The following is an 18,769-nucleotide window of genomic DNA, read 5'->3' as shown; positions in this document are numbered from 1 at the left end:
TTTTTTTTCTCTTCGCGTGAACAAGGATGAGAACGGAGCGCCGGTGGCTTCCTTCCTTTTCTTCTTATTAGTCAAAACCTTCAAATTTCTGGTTTTGGCATCTTGGGGCACTCCATAACTGCTACAATCGACTAGCGACTAGAGCACTACACTCCTTTCGCAATCTGCACTTGACAGTCAAGGACGAGCTTTGTGCTCTAGTTAGCAGTTCGATCGGAGAAGCTTTGGAGTTCCCTACCCTTTTTTCGCAGACCCCCTCCTAGCCGTATAGAGTTTTATAGCGATTGCGAAGTATAATACTGTCAAAGCCAGGGGTTATAACATCATGCAACCCGTAACGCTCAGGACGGCACGGTCTCCTTGCCTTTATTGCATTATTACAGGTGCGCGGTATTATAGCAGGTGCGCAGTCGTTCCCACCGCGTAGACGTCTACTGTAGATTTGTCTGAAGGACAATAGGTGCCACAAAGTGCTCTGTTTTAGGATTAATTCGCATACATTAGTATTTTAAAATAAGTTCCTTGCATCTTTGATGACATTCGTTTGATATATTAGAGATAGTAGTATCGCGTAGTCTCAGAATACGCCAAGATCTCCAATGCGAACTCATAATATGAGGTGGAGATGTCTCCAGGGATATGTTTGTTTCTTCCGTGCGCACAGACATGTCTTCATAAACCATTCTCGTAAAAATGTGAATGAAAAGTCATAATTAGGTTTAGCACTTCTATTGGAAAGTCTTCGTTTTCGCAGTCAGCAAGTTTATTGTACATCGACGCAACAGCGCAAAGTCAGTTTCTTCCCAAACAACATAGAAGTATAGAAGGACAGTTTGGAGGTTTCCGAGAGAAAAGGAGAACATGCAAGTAATAAGGAAACAACGCTAGTCGTTGTAGAAGAAGTTCCTTTGCTAGCTGTACTTGTCAGGAAAGACTGTGAAATTAGAAGACAGACAAATGGAGTCATCCTATATTGATAGTTGAGCAAGTGGATGGAATCTTGATAAATTCCATCTCATTACTGCGTTTTTTTAAGCACGACTAGCAAAACATGCTTCTCTGAGTGCTGCACTTACCGATCCCCGCGTGTTGCAGTCCTCTTTCCCTGAGTTTTTGTAACAAGTGAAGATAAAACTGAGGCCAGCAACTCGTAGAGAAAGGATTGGAGTGAAGACTCCAATAATTTACAGAAAATGATGAAACGTGGAGGTGGTAAGATGAATGTTCCAGAGATCGCTACCACAAATTAGCGACTGAAGAGGAGAATGGTGCAGGTTCCTGAATTTCTGGAGAGTAATCAGAACGAGATTTCCCTTCGAGGATCAACATTGGACCCTAGGAATGCTGAGGTGAGCTGTGCGACGTCGTGCAAAAAGATTATTGCATGAAGTTTGCGGGTTCTTGAGGAAGATCGAGTCGGCGCCAAGTCGCATCATATCCAGAGCTCGGCCTACCTCCTCCTGAAAGACTCAGTGTTAAAGTGCCATCAGATTTTTGTCGTCAACAGGTTTGCAGAAGAAAGTACTCACTTGAATGCTGTGTAATCGTGGCGGCTTAACGCCATCTCGAAGGAATCGAACACTGCGAGGCACGACCGTCGGCTCCTCGGCAATCTGTGAGAGAATCTTAGGTTTCCTAATGGAACAGACAGATACAAACTATTTGAAAAATTTGTTCATGCGAATATGTTAGTGCTTCCATTCTCTTCCGGATTACATCAAACTTGCTGGTCAATGACAGTAGAGAAACATACCTATCCGTGACTATATGTCAACTATGGGATGACGGAGAAGCAGAATTTTCCTATCACACATAATTACTTTATGCTCTCAGAACATCTCTCCTTCGAAGTATAAAACCGAAAATGAGAAAACGAGAAAGGCGAAAGCAAAAAAAAACAAATCTCGAAAAGATGTCGGGCGATTTCTCTTTCATAAACGCTGTTTCTTTCACATTTTCTACTTGGCCGACAAGGAGAGGTGTCTTATTTTTCGCTGATCTCAGAATATAATACGACGCACAACTTTGACATCGCGAATGACCATCTATGCTGCTCTTGCGAGATGTAAAACGATATATTCGTTAGTTCGCAAAGTCGCTGTTTGCATTTCCAACACCTACGCTTCAAAAGGAAGAACTGTACCTCATCTGTTTCCTCTTCGTGTAGGACAGGAATAGCAATTCCGACAGGCTCTTTTTCTCCCGTCACGAGAGGTGTGCCCATCAGTGTGTGGATATCCATCCTCTCAGATGGATCCGTGCGAAGCAGTGATCGAATATCATCTTTGGCTAAAATTTGATTCATGAACTCAGGTAGTAATTCATTGTCGGGAATTTCTCGAGACAACTACTCTGAAACATGATTGAGAGTTAAGGAAGTTTAACAAAAGAAGACGAGATTAGAGAATGTAAGACAAGAAAGAGAAAACGCTTCGTGTCGTACGTACCATCATCTTGATCCGGGTCCATAAATTTGAGGGATTGGGGCAAGAATTACTCACGAGGACCCGTAATCAGAGACAATGCGGCGTATGGCGCGGGGCGCGCTGGTCGACGCCGAGGATGAGAGCTACTGGGCTGACCAGTGGCTACTATTGAGGAGGTATGTGTGGTGTGCTACGCTTACTGGATTGAGACACTTGGTCCCATTCCTCCGGCGGAAACGCGTAGTATCCCTTCGCTATTCGATTTCGCATACCCGGCGAGAGGGCAAGGCCCTTCATGCTGTAGAACGGCGGATACCCACATAGTCTGTAAACCACCCAGCAGGTACACATCTCGTTACAATTAAAGTATCGTATCCGAAACACATTTCATAAACGAATGAAACTCGAATGGTGTGCGTCGGTTGATAGATCGGGATGGATTTAGAAGTCCAACATTACCGATATTGCTAGTGTCAAATTTTAGGGACGCTTCTTTTCTGTAATTTCATTCCCTCTGAAATGAAACTTGAAATATCAGTTTCTCAGTGAGTGATCAATTACTTGGTTATACACCCATCCTTCTCCATCAAACGACACGCACACTCGGAACACTGAAGCAGTTTTTGTTGTTGTTTTCGTCGTCTTCTCACACTATCCGACAAATTACACACGTTTGTATGAACACAACAAGAGTTCTCGCCTTAGTTGCATTTGATTTCCTTCTCTCTGGATATCGCTAATTTGCCAATTTCTGTGGCAAAAATAAATTATCCCTCTGCGTAAAAACGAGAGATGTGGTGAGAGGCTGTATTGCCCTGTTAAAATAGAATTTTCAATCAGCTTTCTTAAATTTGGAACTCAAGTGTTCAAATGAATATGAATTATATCGGATAGTGCAGTGATTTCAGAACACTTTTCCTCTCAGATACGATACTGGTTGTCACAAGATGTTCACAAGGTACGACGCCAAGCACGAGGTTTCTTTTTCGATAGAATAAACTAAACACCAACAGTTAGACTTACAGTATATACATAGCCACACCCAGCGACCACATGTCGCAAGATTTGTCATACCGTTCGCGACATAGCACCTCAGGAGGTCTGAAGTGAGGAAATAAATCAGATAGCGACACCAGTTCATTCCGAGGAAATTGGAAAGAACTGACGCATAGTACGGCGTACAGCACGGCGATTCCATAAGAACGTTACGTTCTGGGCGTTTGGCAAACCCGTAGTCTCCCAGTTTATACACGCAGTTGTCACCCGTAGAACTAAAATCATTGGAATGAGGTTGAATTTTTAGGTAAACTGGGGCCTCTAATTTCTGGATTTACAAAGGGTCTTTTGCATTTTCATTGAAACTCTTGAAAACTTCTTTCTGAATCCTACATACTAATGTAAGGTGATTTCTCAGGAGTGGCTCTCAGGAAGAAGGAATTAGTCTGGAATAGTTAATTTACGAATAATATCTGAAACACCTACGCTCAGAAGCTTTGCTTGATTTTGAGTTTTTCAAGTTTGACGAAGTTTGGAAAAGCATGTCTATACTGCTGAGCAAAATTTGTAGTAAGAGCGTTAAAGTGTATTTTCCAAATCGTAACGGTTAAAGGTTCAGTGATTCCACACAGGTAGCTGGTGCTACATTTTTCATAAGTTGGCATTACAGTGACTAACCTGCAAAGAATATTTTCCAGTTTGATATCTCGATGTGCAATGTTCATGCCATGCAAGTACTCCACCGCCGAACCAATCTGACGTATGATTTTCCCCACTTCTGAAACAAAGCTGATTGAGTCTTCACTGTCTAATCGCTGATCGCTTCCAGGCATCAATATTTGTGCCGATGTGTGACACTGCAAACTTTGTCCCCTGAGAGATCTGTGGTGATGGTATTCAGTTCAAAAGAGGGCATAAACTAGCTATGGACTCACTTTCCTCTGAATACGGCTTGCTTCCCTGGTTTTCGAACTGGCTGAGCAGATCGCCACCTTCTAGAAATTCCACCACCATCAGAAGACATTTCACGTTGTCGAACGTGTTTTCGTAGATGTCGATGATCGTCACGATATTCTCGTGGGCACTAAATCAACTCTACCATTACCCTCTGTTGCAAAACAACACAACCCCTGGTAACAACTAGAGATCGCAACATCAACGCGTCTTCTTCAGATTTTGTTTATAGTTCATCGCAATTGAGGAAATAAACTGATAAAATAGGTGTTTACGACAAAAATATCCCTACTGTACGGAACTGGAAGGCTACGGGTATTTATTCTAGACCGACGGAATTAGATGGAATCAGGAGCAGTTTCCTTCAGGAAGATTTTTTTCATTCGTAAATACTTTTTAAAAACCGAGTACGTCTGTCACAGTGAACAAAGAAGAAAAGATGGAAATTATCTTCAGATCATTTCAGGTTCTGGTGTGGTTGCACATGCGTGTATAACTATAATTTGCAAGAGACCAAACAAATTTCCAGTTCTATCTGTTATCAAAACAAAAATTGTTTCTCGATTAGTACATATAAACAGCATAATCAATAAGTTAGTAACACTTTCTCAAAAGCATCAGCTGCACCTCATAGGTTATTACGCAGACTCGATTCGACCGAAAACAAAAATTCGCTTCTGATGAACTAATGTATAGTTATAATACTACCTACACTATTACTCTAGCGTAGTCTACGTCTCCTTAACTTATTATCAAAACAAGATTTGTTGTTGAAACTGTTTTCCGAAGCCAAAAAGGGGTTTCACGATTGAACGCGAAGATAGCACTTTCCGACTGCGTCTTGAAAGTAACTGCGACACCTTAATCTATTTGTTTTTATCTTTTCAGTATAGAATTTCGGAAACAAGAACCTAACATTCCGAAATCAATTTTGCGTGATTTACATCCTTTTATCTTGTTTTATCTAAGGTAACAGCGTTAGTCTCGTCTTACTTAGTAAGGTAATGCAGATCGATCTCACGACGAGCCTTCGGACCGTCACGAAGCACTTTCAAAGCGAATTTCTCGTTGGTGTCCTTGTTGTAGCAGGCCATCACCTTTCCAGACTCGCCAATTCCAATAATCTAAAAATAATTGATCAGAAATAATGCAAATAATGTCAATCTTTGATATGTTCACACTTCACCACTTACCTCATGCGAAACAACGTAGTCCTCAGTGACCGGATGAGTATGGTAAGGAAACATGACACTTTGGCTGCTCTTCCGAGATCGTTGCCCTTTCTCCTGGGTCTGAAACATCTTCTTCCTGTATTTCTGGCCTTGTAACAACTCGTTCGTTTCGAACCTACCTCAGTAGGGTTCATGCTAGCGCACAGACAAAGCTTCTTCTGGTTAGTTGTGGGGCTAAGGTCGTCCTCCGAATCCACAATATCTATGGCCAAAGTGCTGGTGGCGTTCAGACATAGCGACCTCTGAACAAAAGGATCATCTTTGATTACAAACACGTTGCCCGTTTACTCTTTTGTTTACTTATGGCATCATTTAGGAATTGATTTGCATCTAACCGTTTTCTACAGTATTTGGTGCATGGCAATTGATGCGATAAGCTATTATTAAAACATTATGACAGACAATGCACCAATGATTGTGTCCACGAACGGTCCGTGGAAGTTGACAGTTACTCGAAAGCTTCTTGAGCATCTCCCAAGAAACAACATCCGGAGAAGTATTAGGCCTAACTGCTAGCGTCCTGAAGGTTGGACAGGTTCCTAACGAAGTTCCGTTCTCGCCTGCATCATGCGCTTTCGAGCATGCTGTCAGGTGGAAGAGGCACATACGTAGGTAAATAGGAAAGGCAGCTGGGTAGAGTCTTCCCGCTGTAGAATCTCCGGAGAAAAGGACTTTGAACTTCTTCCTGAACAGCTGGTAATCTTTCATCCTCCGCTTATCTGGTGTCATGACAGATGGTGAAATTATCCCAGTCAAGATATTGTTAAGAGTCCTTATTTCCTGGTGTAGATCTTTCAGAGTGCAAAATAACGCATTCACATATTTTCCAGAGAAAGTATTCTTTCGAACAATCATGGTAAAGTGAAGTGCATGTTATTGTGTACTTTTCAAAAAACCTTGGGAACGCGTGGGGTGCTTTTATCCCTTTCATGTACATGCTCCATCCACCCGCTACATTCCTCGAAACGGAAGTGACTGAAGCTCCAGCTATGGATTTGTGCCACAATACTCCGCCGGACAGTTGGGTTAACCAATAAGAGTGAGCAGTAGCTGCAATATGTAGTTATAAAGCCGTAGCTGATCGATTTGTCTGGAATCCAAACAGTTCGACGGATTTATTCATGTTTGACCGCACCAACAATAGTTTGAAACCGCCCTAACGCCAACCGAGTCTTTCATCCCCATAGTGACGTTAAATCGGTACCAGACTTGACTAGGAGGATAGGGACGCTGACTATTCGCATCGACTTCCCAGCACTCCATTGTGAGGCAGCACTCACGTCCATCGACCTCAAGCGATCCTGAATGGAAATTGGACGCGTAGTCGCATCCGCATATGGTTTGACCAACGTCCGTACACTTTATCCTTTACAGTCCGTCAGAGGATGTCAGTTCTTCTTTCGAGCTAGAAAACGGCCACCAGTTGCGCTGCAATGATCCCTTCATACTCGCGTATACTCGATTGGAACTACGACGCTTTTGTTGCACCGTATACCACGTCGGTTTCGACCAGACAGTTATGGTTTTAGACGCTGAGAATAATTTCGGGTGCATCTCTATGGTTAAGATATTACAAAATTGTCCCTATTCAGGGAAATGCCACATCTTCTGAATTCACAGGAAACATTACTCCGCTAATTTTCAACATGGTGTATTTTTTTTTCAAACACTTAAAGTGGTCAGATCAACAAAATTGGGACAGTTACTACACTGTTAATCTTAATCACAAATGGTTGAGACCTTTCTGTCTACCTTCTCTTAACGTTATGTTTTTTTCAGCAAAGATAGGGTCGTGAAGTCACTTGAATATTCTGTTCTTCAACATACAATCACCCCCTTTAGAGGGTTTAGACGGCAGTTTCCGTTCCCTGATCTTCATTCGGAAAGCTCGTCGTACACATTCAGCCGTTGCACATCACGTTTCAATTTGTTTCAGTGTGGTTCGTCTCTTTTACACTACGTTTTTGTGTTTTTCTTTGTCGTTCAGTGTGATGATATGTGAAACGTGCGAAGCGCGAACGACCACACTTGCGCTGAAACCCACGTAGTTAGCGTAGTAGAACTCGCAGTTGTTCCACACGTGACATTATTTTCCAGTGAAGAGGCTACACAACACAGAATCATAGTATAAAGTACACTTTCGAGAGTAATGTTTTTTTTTCTCGGAAAGACAAGAACCTGACAAACCCAGAACAAAGTGCAATGACCTTGCAGTAGTAAATCAAATGGTCTTACTGCGGGTGTAGTTCGGAGCGTTTCGAAGGAACGCAAAAAAACAGCGACCGTGAGAGCCTTCGACTCGGTCCTCTCCATAACAGCTTCATTTTTCAGAATTGTTTTCTAAATTCTGGTGCACACATGGTTGCCGTTTTCTAGGACTTTGCACTGAAGGTAGTCCCCCCACGAACAACGCTACGCGCTCAGCTGGACACGGCTCAAATACCTAGTCAACGAAACGTCATCCACGAAACATGAGAACATTTTGGATGGCGGTGGAGAGGGGATGAAGAGATTGGAAAAGGTGTTGGGACCCTCACGTTCAGTGAAGAGAGACTGTCTAAGTAAGTATGTAAGGTGTTTTCCCTAGTATAAAAGAGACAACATGGGCTTTGTTTCTTATCGCTTATCAAGTACCTCCACACGTGGCCAGAATTGCGCTACGATAAGTTAACGCTGGAACTTTCTTACGGTATCAAATGATGTTGCGCAACCCTCGCAATGCGAAAGCACTCGTTACCGTATCTTTTGTACTAATCTTGCAACTTACACCAATGCATTAAATAACAGCTTTTCGTCCTTTTTTCACCGAAGCTGTGTGAGTATTTGAAGGGAAGCGATAGGAGAGCCCAAACTCTAGTATTCTGCAGATATTCGCAGCTCCTATTAAAAGTTGGGAGTGAATGTCTACAGTGGCGCAAAGACCGGCAATATCAGCGAGAATCAGATGGAGTTGATAAATTGACATGCGCCAGTCATGATGTCGCATAAACATACGCATGGTTGAATAAACAAACCTCCAGCATGACTAGTCTTCGACTGGAGTTAACTGACTGCTTTTATATTAAAACAGGAAGTCTACTTCAGCATTGATGATGTCTGATACCCACCTGCACCGCTGTAGGCGACGGGACATAAATGGGATCCTCGGCGATATCGATCACTAATGAATTTGTGGATGCTGAACGACTGTCACCGAAACGGAATGGATTCTCGGACACAGTCGTAGATGGTGTTGTCGATTCCAGTGGTTCCAGTGGATCGAGAATCTCCTCTTCAATCTCGAACATCATCTTCTCACTGTAATACCAGGAGTGATATTCAGCAAACACATAAAAAAAGAGATGAGATGAAGCAAGCCGCGGAACTTGAGCACCAATTACTGCAGCACATAAACAACAAAAGTAGATGATGGTGTGACGTAAAACAACGCTGAGGAGTTACGTTGAGCAATGGGCGGGAGTGCTAACTGTTTGTGTTTGGATCAGACAAGGCGGCGCAATGCGAACGGGGGGAAAATAAGCTGCAAAGAGAGAGGGAGAAAAAAGAGAGATGAGCAGGGTTAGAAAGTGAGGAATAGGCGGAGGTTGTGCTATGAGTGAGAGCAAATAATGAGAGCTACGCATGCGCGTCAAACATCGAAATCACTAGTCGTACTAATGCAACGGAGAATCCCATGTAGCATTAGGCTCTAGAACGCAATGTCAGTGTTTGCGTGGGCTGTTAGGGGTGTTTTGTGATCCATACTTAATAGATTAGTTCCCAACACTTCCAAATCATTGTTTTCGAGTTTCGCCAGAGAAACTAAAATTCTATGTGTTTTTAAAGAGGAATTTAAGAGAAAAAAGCTATATAGTTGAGAGCAAATCTTTTTCTGTTCGAAGAACACTAAAGTATGAAAAGCTAGGACAGATTTCCCAGCAGATGAAGTGTTTAGTCATTATTCATTGCATTTAGATTCACATGTTCAAACTTCTGTAAAAGAAGCGGAAACGAAAAAAGAAGGAAAGAGAAACTGAACGGAGCAGAAAAGGGAATCAAAAAGTCGGAACAAAAAAAGATTAGATCCTCTCTTGTTCCGACGAGAGATGAGAACTCTGCAGGATTTCTCCTGTTATCATCTTGATGACCTTATTAAGATGCTCAAAGGAAGAGGCCTACGCAGGGGCCTCTATAATGTGTGTCTCGGAGACAGGCCTATCGCTAGAACAAAGTCCATCCGCTACTAACGGGAGGGTCAACATGTGGCGGTCGCACGTTGTGATGTGAAGCGATGGAGAAGAGGGCTCAGAGAAAGTGCCAGCTACGCCAACACCGACAAAGTACAGCGGAGTTACAAGAAGTAGTTCTTCACTTATTTATCCAGTTTATGTAAAGAAATCCTTCACAAATTATTAGAAAAAAAATAAGCGGTTACAGGTTTTTGGTCTACCGTAGGATTTCTCTCGCCAGCCAAAAATGCCGAGTTACGATCGCTAGCCTACGATCGTTTCCGATAGGGAAACGTAAACAAAACTGCCGAGATAGCGAGCATGGAAATTTGCTGCGACAGTGTCACAACGCTCGTACGCCCATTAAAGATCAAAGATTGACTGTGGTATTTATTTGATCAGGTAGGGTCATAAACCAGCTTCAAAATATATTATAATTAAGGAGATATATATTGAGTATACATAATCTCTAAAGATCCCCCTCGAGAATCAGAACTTCCCAAGAGAGCTGCAACCTGGAAAATATGGCAGAGTGATAAAACCACCATCACCTAAACTAATATGGACTGCACATAAGCTTCTTCTAACCAATATTTAGAGTTGTCCTCGAGAATTTTCGCGATCAAGAATTGATAAATATCTATCTATGCGGCTCACTGAATTTATTAATTAGTTGGACCTCAGTTGAAACTAAGGTCATACTCCTTAAACTTTAAATCACTAGATCATGTTAGTATGTAGTAATGCAGTGCTTCCAGTGGTCCGGAAGTGAAATCCACTTAGCGCATAATCGAAGCAATTTCGCCGAGGAGAGGGCTGTCTCTGAATAAAGCTAAAAGCTGGGGCATAATTGGTGCATGTGAATAAATAAATAAGCAAATACTCCTCAAGCATAGCAGATGAAGTTCATTTCTTTGCCCTCCATTTTCTCGTATCTTTAATACCTGTTGGTCTATTATTTCCGAAAGTACTCGTAGAGGATGGGAAATATCTGCCTACTCAACATTTTAGAAGAAAAAATACCGAAACATACATGGAGAATCAAGATAGAGGAGGTAACTCAGTTCCAGAGCATAAAGATTTCGAAGAAGGAAAATTTTCCTTACTAGCTCAGGATTTGCAACTTTACTTTCCAAGAGTTACTATTTTGTTATTATGTATTCATCTATTTGTTTGTTTACTTGGAAGTGCATTAATAGGTGAAGTTTTGCGGTTTTCTAATAAGGAGAAGAGCGATCTGTACATTTCATCAACATGGAACCGGTCCTAACGAGCGATAGTTTCTGGCGGCGGCGAAGGAACCGAGTTACGGTCGGGGAAGTCCCCATGTGGTGCGGAGCCCACGTGGATGGATGGAAAAGAGCGTCGTTCTCCTTTATACGATTGCGGCAGTTGTTTGTTGCTGTGCGCTGCGAATCGCAGCCACTTCGTCACGCCCCTCTCGTTCAGTCGTTGAAATGAAATGTCTCGGTTAATGATCACGCCATGTCACGATCGCGCAACGACTTAGAGACGAGGTCAAAGGCTGCTCCTGCACGGAGTTTCTAGTGAGTTTCTCGTCCCTGTCCCAGACATGAGAGATGCCTCAGTAGATGACTTTTCTGCTATGAACGAAGTGAACGATTTGGAGGACGAGCAAACAAACGCATCTCTCAAAACCTCTTAGAAAACGTTCGGCCTGGTATCAATCCTTTAAGAATGTTTTTTGGATGGAGGAGAAGGGGCTGCGTGAGAGGAATTTCAATCCCACACCACCGGAAGCGGTACCTTTAGTATTAGGAAAATTTTCCTCCTAAAGAGCTTGAGAGCATTAATTTAAAAAAAAAGATGCAAAAACAGTTAAACAACACATATCCTAATTTATGTAGCTCTGTGTTTTTTCTCCAAGAGGAGAAAAAAAACACGAAGTAGATGTGCTGAATGAGATTAGAGGATAACAATTGTTTCAAGAGATTCAACTATTAGAATTTTTGTAGTTATTTCGAGGTAATTAGTTTTCTTTTTTCACGAAGAATTAGAAAAAAGCAATATGAAAAGGAAACAGATAACGGACAAGAAAAATACACATTGTGAACGGGCTAAGTGACCCCAACTCATTTTTCAAAAGTGATCTGCTTTTTTATCCTCACCAAACCGTGAGCATAACAAAGCCATGTGCGAAAAAGCGATGATTCCGGGAAAACCACAAAACTAGCGAAAATTGTTGGATCGGAGAAAGCGGCCAACATGCATGGTGACTGAAGTCCAATCGCATCGCAACGGAATGAGCGTGCGGACGCCTGTGGGGTGAAACCTCTCCGACAGCGGATGTCGGCATTGATCGTGGAAAATCGATCACGGGGGTGGGGAAGTCTCTCAATTCAGCTTGGCGATTCAGCGGATTCGCTTTGACATGCTTTTTCTGCAGTGATATGTCATTCTAGAGCGAAATTGAGACAAAGGATTTATTTATTGTGTAATACTTGAAGCAGACCACGATCCATATCTGTTTCAGTTTTTTCCTTGATTTTTTTTTTGCAGGAACGAGAGGTCACAGATTATCTGTCTGTGTGTGACTGACTATCTCCGCGCACATTGTTCGTGTTATATCAAAATGTTCAGAGTGGTAGATTATCAATGACTGATTATGAGGTTTTGTTACAGTCACGAATGTCTGCAGGCAAGTTAACTGACGTAGGAAGCATCACGAACGTCTTATTTGTGGTCTCCTTAAACGTGATAGTTGCTCAAGTCATCCCTACAATTTTGTTAGTTGACCTACCGTTAGTCTTCTGACCATTGCGCAGATAGTTTGGACTGGTAGGTCGCAGCCATGTGATAAATGGTATTCTGTTCATCCATGTGTTTTGCTTAGTAATTTAAGCGTTCTCGTGTTTTGGAACGTCGGCATACTTCTGTCTACTTTTTCTATAGATGTGCTTGCGAGATTTTTAGATGGGACCTTTATCAGCTTGACGTTTCAGCTTTTTATCCACCTTCAGAGGCTTGAATGGAGTGGTGTCTACACTCGATGGTGTGGATCATAGAATCTCACAAACCGTAAAAGGGTTCTGGCTTCTGATGAGGGCGAAAAAGTCGAAAACCCAGACTAATAAAGATTTCATCTGAAAAGCTCATAGTTTCTTCAAATACAAACTAAGATGCGAGAACACAACTGAATACTTGCAGTTTTCTGCCCTTTTGATGGTGTAGGCCTTTTGCTTTCACTCTATAAGTTAATACTTCACGATAAGTGGAAAAGATTGTGTGGCTTTGAAAATGACGTGACCAAAATAACGCGATAAGACATTGTGAGTACCACGTACAAGAAATACTTGAACGATTTTCGAGAATTGTTATCGACATCCTTTGCGGATTGTGAGCACAGCTAGAGTGTAGATGTTTTGTTAAGCGCTGAAGTCGCACGGCGCTCCGCAACGATTGAAAATTGCTCTATGTCCAGCTAAATGCTTAATTACATCCCTTTGTGTGTAACTAAATCAACTCTTGAGTACTGTAAATAGGTGCAGGTTGAAAAGAATCTATTCTCTTATGCCTTTTGTTTTTTTTTTTTGTTTTTAGAAGATAAATAAGTTCGAAATTGTTGTCCGCCATAGATGCCGCAGAAAATTGCCAAAAGAGCAATGAATTTTTAAAATTGGAGCTGAGACACATAGGTGCTAAGTCGTTTTTCATTTAGTATTGGAATAAATAGAACCCATTTGATCTGCGGAAGCCCTTCAAAGACAGGCTGAGGTGAAACCTGGCCGTACAAGGCGAGATACAAGATGTATTTGTGATTCAGCTTATTCTTTCAGCCATGCGCAGATCATATGTGGCTCTAACAGTTGTCGGTGTGTGTATGCAAAACAGGAGAACATACAGGAAGTCCCTTCAAATATCGAGTGTTCAAATGAGAGACAAATATCCATTGAGCCAGACGCCGCAACACCCAATGTTAATGAAAACTATGAAAGCTCATGTCTCTTCTGTATTTCACTTGCATAATTAGAAGATCTATATCATAGCTGAGGCAACTAACTGAATTCGTGAACTGAGACAACTAAAATTTAACTAGAATAGAATATAGAACAAATAAGACCACTAATTATAGTGCAGTTCTGTACACTACATACGCCCAATGGCGCGGTCCGATTTGGCGATTAGATAGCTGAAGAGGGCCGATAAAAAGCTGCCGTCTCTGATGCAACATTCTGATAGTGGCGGTGGTTTCCGGTTACAGTCCGATTGCGCCATCGCCATCAGAAAAGTGTTTCTGCGATCGATTTGTTCCAGAATAAGTGCAATGAATTTGACTGAGATTTCCGTAGTGTGTCCTGGCATAAGTGTGACATCGTAAATTTTTACGACTACGGTTGCCGAAATGAGACAATCAGAAGTTTCAAGTCTTCTCAGAGGCAGTGTATGAAGAAAATTTGATTTTGGGGACTCTGCAAAAATTGGCAGAAGCTGGGGTGTAGTTCACAAGTACGGAGCAACTAAGTAAATAAATAATGATAAAGTGAGTAACAAATACACATATTTCCCTCGACAAATCCATAAGAACTTGTGCACAGTGGCCCTGTGTGTTTTCATCTTCACAACAACGCAGTTTATTCCGCCATCGAACAGGGCCAGCTCTACCATCCTCCAACATCTGATATAGCTGCAGTAAGCAGCAGAAGCTATCTCAGTCACACAATTGGCGACATGTTGCGAATCACCTGCATTTTATCAGTCGTAATAAGTTGCATCGTTAAAGAGCCAAAAACACAAAGGGGTACCACTAAAACCACACTCATATAGATTTGTAGAAGGGTTAATTCGGCGTGATCTCTCTCAAACGCGTGAATAACACTCCTACCACTACCTGCTTGTGCAGAGATTCCAACATTGAAAATTTCGTGATATTCTCTCTCTGCAACGCCTTCCTCCAGCCGTGGTCATACGGTGGCGCTGGAACGTTTGACCATTCACAACCATTGAGTCACCTACTTCTTTTGTTTGACGGCTCCTTTGTTTATCTTGTTGTTCCCATTTCATATCAACTCAAACCTGAGTGTTGTAGAAGAAAACAACTTTCAAAAGAAAAACATTTGTCAATATTGTAATATTAAACACATCCAAACATATTGCCTGCTTTCGTCTCGACCTTTATGACTTCCAAGTTAATATTCTCAGACGTTCGTATAAATGAGACATTTTCTTGCTTGCTGGCTCGCAACAACAATAACTTAATCGAGAAATGAATTGGCGGGATCGTTCCTCTCGTGCTATGCAGAGTTCAAGAAATTTCTGCATGTGTCAGGAAGTTATTTACAAATATCATTATTGCTAAAACAACGAGAAGGAAGAACTGGCGTTAAATTGAAGAGATATAGTGAAACGGAGCTATCGAAAGCGCCCGTTTGACTGACTTTTATGAGGATCCGGTCTATTCGGCAATGTCTTCTATACGGGGTCTGTATTCATTCATATACCGTAGTCCCGTGATGTTGGCGTCTCTATCAGGCTGGCTGTGAACACTCGGTGGGAAGGGGGAACATCAGCGTGACGTCACAGTCTTCGGTCTCATTCGAAGGGGTGCTTTGGAGAATTTCAAAAAGCAGTAAAACCTACCAACCCCGTTAATTGCGATCACGAAGCCTAGTAGAAAATCCGGTGTCTTTGAAATAAAGCGAGAAATTTTATACGTGACCCTTTTAAAAATGTTTTAATCCGTTCTTTTCTCAATTCGGTATTTTCTTAGAGTTCTCTGGAATTGCATGTCCAGACGTCTTACTTACTGTCGCTCTTCTCCCCATTCTGAGAACAATAATTTTTCATTTAAAAAATGAGCATGTAAAAAAGGGGAGTGATCCTGAAGCGCCATTTTCTGCCCTGAACTCCTATAGAAAGAGATGCTCATATCCTTTCTAGTTAAAATTTTCGCGGCAAATATAGTACCACACCATGGACTCGACGTGACCCTGCAGAAGAGAATTTTCCTTTATACAGGATTTTTTTGCGACAAGAAATGACAGCTAAATGTTGTTCACTACTGAGATTAAACTATTACGGCAGAATAGTGAGCAGAAGTCATCGGCGAGATCACTGGAAACTTCGGAACTCAACCGAAGCGATTGGAAGCAGGAACGGTGAAATCGATGCGACATAACGATAGAACTCTTTGTGCCGTTATCTGTCCACCTCGAGGTTCGTCACTAACCACGTGTGCCCAGTCTGTAGTAATCGATTAAACGTTGTCCTTGAACCTGGATTGATATGATTAGGAGCGATGATGTTCGTTGAGATATATCTCTTGCATAAATCTCAATAACCTATCATATAAAAAACGTGACAAATTAGAGGCAAAATGTTGGAAAAGGAGTTTACCTGGCATATTTTTCTGAGGATATTTCCGAAAGTTTATTCCCTACTGTTTTCAGCAATTAATTTTGTTTGCTGTATTTATTATTATTGTTGTGTTTATATTATTATTATTATTATTATTATTATTATTATTATTATTATTATTATTATTATTATTATTATTATTATTATTATTATTATTATTATTATTATTATTATTATTATTATTATTATTATTATTATTATTTATTATTATTATTATTATTATTATTATTATTATTATTATTATTATTATCATTATTATTATTATTATATTTATCACATCATTATTATTAGTATTATTGCTATTATTATTAACTTTGTTTAATGTGTGGTTCTTTCTCGTTTACCTTCATTCTAAATATGATGTGTGTCCTAAACTAAAGAACTTAACTGAAGAGACTTTAGAGCTGTCGTACAGGGTGAAATTCTCGCTGCAGTTGTTCTGCGTAAAGGTACACATCACAAATTGGAATTTAGGCAGAAATGTTTACACTATTTCGGCGCGAATGTCAGTGATGTAGCTACTCCCCTAACTATGCCCATGTACGATGCGATCATCGGTCGCTTAGGTCGTAGTTGCTTCTTTGTTTGATGTAAGAAACTGTGTGTTTGTAGAATTTCCGTTTGAGCGATAATACAAATAACGAATGAGAAGAAGCAATTATTAATTGCCGAGACTTTCCAAACGGCCGAACTTTCTGCTTTTTCGCTAAACGAGTCAACCAAATTACGATGGTATAGAATGTTTGTTGTAGACATACCGTCAAAATATGCATATGCGGTCAAAACGACCTGCAGTTGCTCGAGCGACTGTGCTCGAAGAAAAGAGGAAGAAGAGAGAAGTTGCGGGGTGGTGGACTGGGCCCATCACACGTGCAAAAGTTTGTCTGAGTGGAATGGTCAGAAACAAACTTTGCCAAATCACTGCTTTCTCAGCCGAACACAATTCTAGAAGATGTACCAGCAAATTGTGTTCGACTTGTAAGAGAAGCCCTTTCTTTGAGACAGAAGATCGTCTCAGAAAGGCTTTCTCAGCCATTTCTCGGTGACTCCAAAGTTCCATTCTTTTCGTTTACTCAAGAAGAAATGTTAGCATGAGGAGAGGAGAGGAGGACAGATTGAATAAATATGCACTGATTTCAATTTGAATTTACTGGTGACTTTTTTGAAACAAACCCTATCTATCATTATAAAAATGCAACAGCCTAGGTAAAGCAGTCGTGAAGTAAAAGTGCCCGAGTCAAAACAGATGGTCAGAGAGCATCGGCAGTTCGAAGCTTATACGAGAAACTACATTTTCGATGGTCTGGGGTTCTGCGTACGTGATCTGAGATAATCAGGATTAGCACTCCGGAGTATTACGTTTGGAGCGCTGTTGAGAGAGTCAGTAACAGGACGAGACAACATGATGTGGTCTCTCGATGGACTGCAGCTCAACAGATATTTGATGATAGAGATATTATCAGTGATATATCCCGTGATCAAACGCAAGAGGCATGCTACTGCTTCAGGCCAGGAATTAATCCAGGGAATGGATGGCTATACAAGTAAGAGTTCACTATGTATATCTCGTAGACGTTTCCTGAGCCGTAACCAAGATACGTAACAATTATTCCGCCAACGTTTTCAGTGGCGGAAAGTGACGCATTTCCTCTTCTAGAAGTGATACATGATGAAATTGGCGTTACTAGCGCAGAGACGTGATAGAAAACAGACTTCAGGTGTGGATTACGAATCCGGGCGTGATTTTTTGGAACCACTAAGGGAAACTGAGCGGGAACACGCACATATTCGTAATCTACACCGCGAACTCTATGTTTTCCATTAAGTTTCCACTCTACATCAATTTCATGATACGTTGTCTTTGAAGGCACCCCACGAATCTGGCGTGGTATGGATTCTCGTTGGACTATACCTATATCGAGTCGTAGATTGTGAAGACAGGGGTGGTTCCGCTCTCTCCCTGCGTCACTGTAAACAGACGGCTTCGGAATGCGGTTCCTTACGACGTTCTCTACTGCAACGCGCCACCGTTGTGCTCTGCCCCCGCCTGCGATTCGTTGAAAATCTATTCGAATGCCCTGATATGCAATTCATTTCATCCGACGAATCGCAGATGGGGGAGGGGCGCAAAAGTGGCGCGTTGCAGTAGATAACGGCGTAAGGAGCGGCATCCGAAGCCGTCTGTTTACAGCGATGCAGGGAGAGAGGAACCATCCCTTTATTTATAATCTGCGACCCGATATAGGTGTACTCCATTGTAAATCCATACCACGCCAGATTTGTGGGATGATGCCCTTAAGTAACATTTCAGGTAGGAAGAAAGCCTACATTACAGACAACGTATCACGAAATTGACGATGTTGATAGGCAATTCATTTCATCCGGGGATCTCCCAACGAACACATATAGGTAGTGGTGTAATCCATGAGCGTGGTCATCTTCAGTTTTCCCCAGTATCTAGAAAGAGCACATGAAAAATGTTGTGTGGTTCCGTCTCCCCAACGCTGCAACCAGCTACCGGGGATAAATAGCCGCAACGCGTCTACGATCTTGCGGTACGTCAGCTTCTTCTGCTCAT

The 18,769-nt window shown here is 41.7% G+C and overlaps 2 protein-coding genes across 3 annotated transcripts; one reads left to right on the top strand and one right to left on the bottom strand.

The window, feature by feature from the left end:
• Positions 1 to 1,322: 1,322 nt before the first annotated feature.
• Positions 1,323 to 14,442, bottom strand: RB195_019578 (uncharacterized protein; the record flags this gene model as incomplete). 2 transcript variants are annotated; one of them, XM_064187493.1, is made up of 13 exons in its annotated part: positions 1,323 to 1,460; positions 1,530 to 1,613; positions 2,144 to 2,289; positions 2,627 to 2,751; positions 3,450 to 3,527; positions 3,593 to 3,697; positions 4,101 to 4,200; positions 4,358 to 4,506; positions 5,370 to 5,500; positions 5,570 to 5,668; positions 5,728 to 5,850; positions 8,716 to 8,905; positions 14,333 to 14,442. In XM_064187493.1, the coding sequence occupies 13 exons, from the start codon at positions 14,440 to 14,442 to the stop codon at positions 1,323 to 1,325; spliced, it is 1,578 nt and encodes a 525-aa protein (XP_064043374.1). The 2 variants fall into 2 exon arrangements, with proteins under 2 accessions (XP_064043374.1, XP_013308094.1); XM_013452640.2 differs by lacking the exon at positions 14,333 to 14,442 and having other exon boundaries at positions 8,716 to 8,898.
• On the top strand, positions 11,526 to 17,286 carry RB195_019577 (uncharacterized protein; the record flags this gene model as incomplete). The annotated part of the gene is made up of 4 exons (XM_064187492.1): positions 11,526 to 11,579; positions 16,224 to 16,607; positions 16,944 to 17,069; positions 17,125 to 17,286. 4 exons carry the CDS (start codon positions 11,526 to 11,528, stop codon positions 17,284 to 17,286), a joined length of 726 nt encoding a protein of 241 aa, XP_064043373.1.
• Between the last annotated feature and the right edge of the window lie 1,483 nt (positions 17,287 to 18,769).

This window comes from Necator americanus, chromosome II (genome assembly GCF_031761385.1).
Source record: "Necator americanus strain Aroian chromosome II, whole genome shotgun sequence".
Lineage (NCBI taxonomy): Eukaryota > Metazoa > Nematoda > Chromadorea > Rhabditida > Ancylostomatidae > Necator > Necator americanus.
This window is presented reverse-complemented; position numbering and strand designations above follow the sequence as displayed.